The sequence below is a fragment of the Sinocyclocheilus grahami genome, unplaced genomic scaffold, assembly GCF_001515645.1.
Source record: "Sinocyclocheilus grahami isolate Dianchi unplaced genomic scaffold, SAMN03320097.WGS_v1.1 scaffold2122.1, whole genome shotgun sequence".
Taxonomy (NCBI): domain Eukaryota; kingdom Metazoa; phylum Chordata; class Actinopteri; order Cypriniformes; family Cyprinidae; genus Sinocyclocheilus; species Sinocyclocheilus grahami.
Window position 1 is genome coordinate 30,506 of NW_015507301.1, and position 5,144 is coordinate 35,649.

The following is a 5,144-nucleotide window of genomic DNA, read 5'->3' on the forward strand; positions in this document are numbered from 1 at the left end:
CACACACACACACACACACACACACACACTCACACACTCACTCACACACACACACACACACACACACACTCTCTCTCACTCACACACACACACACACACACTCTCTCTCTCTCACACAGACACACACACTCTCTTTTACACACACACGCACAGACACACTCACACACACACACACACAGAAATGTTCAGTTTATTGCAGATTCTTAACTGAAGCATTTTATTTACACACAACCTGCATTTTACGCCAATAATGTACTTTTTACACAAGTATGCCAATTCCTTGCTAATGCATCACAAGCTTGTGTGCTACGGTTAGACTGATGCATTTTTTACATGCATATCCTGCGTTCTACGCCAGAAATGTGTTTTTATGCAAGTATGCACATTCTTGGCTTATGCATTGTGAGCTTGTGTGCCACAGTTAGACTGACACATTTTTTTTTTTTGAATTTTAGACCAGAAAAGCATTTTTCACGGAAGTATACAAATTCTTTGCTAATGCATCGCAAACTTGCGTGCCAGTTAGACTGGTGCATTTTCACATGCGTGTGCTGCATTTTAGGTGAAAAAGTATACCTGGGCCTGCAGATTACATTACTGCATTACTGCGGCGGTGACAAACCTCAGAACTCAAAGGGCCAATGATTTTCTTCAAATGTATCTACTGAAACAGTAATGCATGTTAAATTGTTGCTCTTATATTCCAGTAGCTAATCTAGCATTCACTGTCGCAGTTCTTGCAGCCACGCTGAGAGACCAACATTTCTTGTGTTGCTGTATGAACTGTGGTGTGACGCATTTCAGAACTAGCTTGCATAAAGAGGACCTGATAGAGATCAGTTGTTGTATTCTGAGGCTGTACACGCTGCAGTGCGAGTCGCTGGCTGTTCTGCAGCCTCCTCCGAGAGGAGTTTGGAGTTTGGATTTCTCTCAAATCTAGTGTACAAATCCAACCGGTTGATAGGGACCAACAAGAGCTACTAAGCAGTACAGTGCCAGACCCAAACCTTAATTATACTGTGATGATGAACTAATGATCTTCGAAGGATGCAGCCTTTGAATCGGCACACAGCTAGTATCAGAGAATAAAAGGACGAGTGATAGTAGAACATCTCTGTGTTTCTCAGGTGATCCTGGCTCTGAATATCCTCTTTATTTTGTCTTGCGGCGCCAGTGTCACCTCTGTCAACTACTTCAACTACAACCGCTGATCTTCCACGGCATTCCTCGTCACTCGCATCGCTCGCATCGCCTTCATCGCGCTGTCGCCCATCGTCCTCGCAGTGGGCCGCAGGAAGCTCAGAGCGTTTATGAACTCAGTTCTGTCGTGTATAATCTGACAGACAGACCTCTCGCTCTATATGGACAGACAAACTACAGATATCAGAGACATCATATTATTTTCTGCATCATAATAGTGTTTCGGTGTCCCGCATTATTTATTTTTTTATAAAGTGGCATGTATTTACTCAAGAACGAAGACTCCCAATCCCAATCAAAGCTGAGAATCCCGATTCCTGAATTTAAATTCAATTGGAATTGACAAACCCAGCATATTAGTTTACTATGGTATTCACATGGTACCTCATATAATACTAGTACATACCAACATTATGGGACCTCTTTGGAAGCCAGATAAAATGAGTAGAAGTGATATAGTATCAAAATGTAGACGTTAGTCAGGGAAGCGCCATATTTAGTGTTTGACCGGGATGAAACCGAGGCTGTGCGGGACTGAAGTACCTGTGTTCAGTGGACTGGACTGAAGAAACGTGTTGTTAAAAGCCGTGAGATGATGATTACGCAATCACAGCCCTGACGACACGCGCATCTCAGAGACGTCTGGAAGATGTTTGCTCATCTGCTATACGACGTCAAATAGATGTTTATGATGTAAAACTGATGTCTCAGAGACGTCTGGAAGATGTTTGTACACGTGCGATCATTTTAAACGGTGCGTTTGTCCCTCACAGCCTCGTTTTCATCCGTTCGTTACCGACTAAGTAATCTAGGTCAGGTAAGTCGCCGCAGGTCGAGAGGGATTTCTCTTCACGTCTGTCCTGTCCTCATGTGTTTGCCGTTCTGATGTCTTGTGGATTCTCACCGTCTCTGTGTTGCTCCCACAGCAAGCGAGGGTTCGACGTGCGTTCCTTCGGCACGGGAACCCACGTGAAGCTCCCAGGACCCGCTCCGGACAAACCCAACATTTACGACTTCAAAACCACTTACGAGCAGATGTACAACGACCTGGTCCGTAAAGACAAGGAGCTGTATCCCTAGCTAACACACAGAAATACACCGGCTAGAGCCCCAGAGTCAAACGAGAGCCGCGACGAACACTGAGCAAACGCAGAAGCTCTCTGAGAAATGACGGTTCTTTATTGGCATCGACGGTTCCGTGAAGAATCGTGAACATCCACAGAGACTCTTTTGTACGAAAGGTTCTTTAGGTTTTTAAAAGAATGGTAATTGGTTGCTTTCAGAACGCTTCATCGGAAGGTTCTTTGAGGAACCCAAAATGGTTGTTTTACGGCCAAACCATTTTTGAAACCTTTATTTTTAAGTGTGGTTATCGTAGGAACCGCAAGGTTAACGCATGGTTTAAATCGCAGGGGGCTCAACAGGAGCCTCGCTGTTTTAGTGACGATTATGGTTGCAAAACGGTGGGAAATTTTGGAAACTTTCCAGGATTTTTTTGGAATATTCCAGGGATTTTCGGAAAGTAAATGAATTTTCCACCCCTTTGCAACCCTACTGAAGATAAGCAACTGCAGCGACCCGTCTTTTTTCTTCTGAACTCTATGGAGTGTGTTCCTCACATTAAAGGGTTAGTTCACCCAAATATGATGGTTCTGCCATTATCTACTCCCCTCGTGTCGTTCCAAACCTGTGTTCGTTCTCCCGTGGAACACCTCCCGGTGATCTTCAGAATATCTGCTGTTGTGTTTCACCGGCGAAAGAAAGTCAGGTTTGGAACGAGTAAATAACGACAGATTTATAAGTCACCTGATGACACTCTAAGATCTGCTGCATTTATTGTGCAAGAAGAAAAAGGACAAAGAAGACAAGCATGGGCAGTGTGTGCTGAGGTGTATTATGCCCGTTTGGATGCGGTTGTCCAGACTCTGATTCATTGAGTTCACAGGAAAGCAGGTCACAGATTGATTCCTCTAATGCGTCACACACGACTCATTCATCAGACCTGCGGGATTCCCATTAGCCACAGCATTTAACCAATTCATGTTCGACCAGATCAAACCATAAGCATTCGTATAAAGTAGATGTAGGTTTCGATGGCACCTGTAGAATCTATGGCAGGAAGGGTTTAGCTTTAGTGTGTCAGAAGAGGTTCAGTTAATCAGTTCTCCAGAGGATCAGATGCAGAATAAGTAAGGACCCTTGTGGTTTATATGTGGTAACGGGTTTAACTCGAGCATCACTAGTGCTAGTGCTCATTTAGGGTAATGGTGATTGAATTTGTTAGCATTAGCGCTTGTGCTCCGGACATGAATGATTCCTCGGATCACGCGTCTCGTTGTGATTAGAACGCAAAAATCCTGTCCTCAGATAGTTTATTTTATTTTAGCAAGCAACATTTCTTGAGCATTTAACCTCACAGATTGTGTTTTGTCAACCCGATCTCATGAAAATGCGTATAAATAGTACGCCAAACAAAAACTTGTGGTATTGATGTACGCAAAAATGGACTTTGGCGTGCATATGCTACTTAGGGTTGTGGGGTAGATGCGTATCATATGTACGCGAAAACTGCGTATTATATGCACGCCAAAGTCCATTTTTGCGTATATCAATACCACAAGTTTGTGTTTTTATTTGGCGTACTATTTATACGCACTTTCATGAGACCGGGCTCGTTCTGTACAGGTGTGTGTTTAGTCGTATTGGCTTATTTTGACCAGGAGAGTCATATCTTTTTCCTGAGAATGCTAGGTCATGTTCTCACGTCGCACTAGAACTGACTGACTTTGCTCACTCGGGGTATAAAAACCTTACAAAAGAGTTGTCGCACTTTCTTGGGGATTTCTTACCCACTTTGTTACTCTTGTGCTATCCTTCACAAATGATCGGCGTACGTAATTATGCTGTATCATCACCAAATCTTTCATTCATTCAGATTAGTTGGCACGAGTTGTATGGGGTTTATTGGAGCTGATTAATCATAGGCCTTGAGTGAAAAGCATTATTTGTGGATAATTTTGTGGATATTCAGACAGAAACCGAGGTTTGAGCTCAGATCAGTGAGGCCTACGATCAGTCCGCTCCAAAAAGAAACACAAAACCTGTGCTGATTGAAAGAAAACAAGCTGACAGAAAGATTGAAGATCCGGTGATAATACAGCATGATGAGAGAGATCCAGTCCAGATTTGTTTAGATATTTTTAACGAGACAAAAACCTTTTGCTTTTAGTCATTCACCTGGTGAATGATAGAACGTGAAAAAATACAGATTTTCATGTTAACTTTGTTAAATTTAATAAACCATACTTGCAAAAAGAAGCATAAAACTGTGTATTTGCAGTGATCTGACAGGAAGGCACTGAAAAATCAACACTCGTGTTCAAATCTGAAGCTTTTGATGGATAACGTGCCTCATAAACAATCGTACCGCGTCTGATTTACAGGAGGCTTTACAGCAGTTTTAAACTGTTTTTTGTTAGTTAGATGTTCGCTGGTTTATTTATACTGCTGATGATGAATGTTTACATATTGCCCAGACTCTGCAGTGTGTAATTCGCTGAATTAGTTCAGTTGATCCTAGTGAGTATAGTTTAGTAATGTGTTGGGCCATCAGAAGTGACTTCCAGAGGCTGACCAATAGATGGCGCTAGTGTACGTGTTTCCAGTGTTTTAACCCTTTGTAGACACACAGTTTGATGTGTTTGGTCTGTGTTTTGTGTTCCTTGACCGCTCTGCTTCTCAGATACACACAGAACGGGATCTTGCACATGTTAGACCGCAACAAGCGCATTAAGACGCGGCCCGAGCGCTTCCAGAGCTGCAAAGAGCAGTTTGACCTGGTGATCACGTGTGAGGAGCGTGTGTACGACCAGGTGCTGGAGGGTGAGGAGCGTGTGTGTGAGAGGGAGGGTGTGTGTGTGTGAGAGGGTGTGTGTGTGTGTGTG

General features: G+C 43.2%; 1 protein-coding gene and 1 long non-coding RNA gene across 2 annotated transcripts in view; one reads left to right on the forward strand and one right to left on the reverse strand.

Annotated features, from left to right (window-relative positions):
- Positions 1-5,144, reverse strand: part of LOC107574124 (uncharacterized) — a 13,018-nt gene that overhangs the window by 238 nt on the left and 7,636 nt on the right. Inside the window, exon 2 of the long non-coding RNA XR_001607626.1 lies at positions 38-40. This is a non-coding gene — a long non-coding RNA (uncharacterized lncRNA). The remainder of the gene's footprint in view (positions 1-37; positions 41-5,144) is intronic.
- The window catches only part of LOC107574122 (RNA polymerase II subunit A C-terminal domain phosphatase SSU72-like), a 5,246-nt gene continuing 1,671 nt past the window's right edge, over positions 1,570-5,144 (forward strand). The window contains exons 1-2 of the mRNA XM_016260589.1: positions 1,570-2,270; positions 4,943-5,082. Of these exons, the coding sequence (XP_016116075.1) occupies positions 2,086-2,270; positions 4,943-5,082 (325 nt within the window). The 5' untranslated portion in view covers positions 1,570-2,085. The remainder of the gene's footprint in view (positions 2,271-4,942; positions 5,083-5,144) is intronic.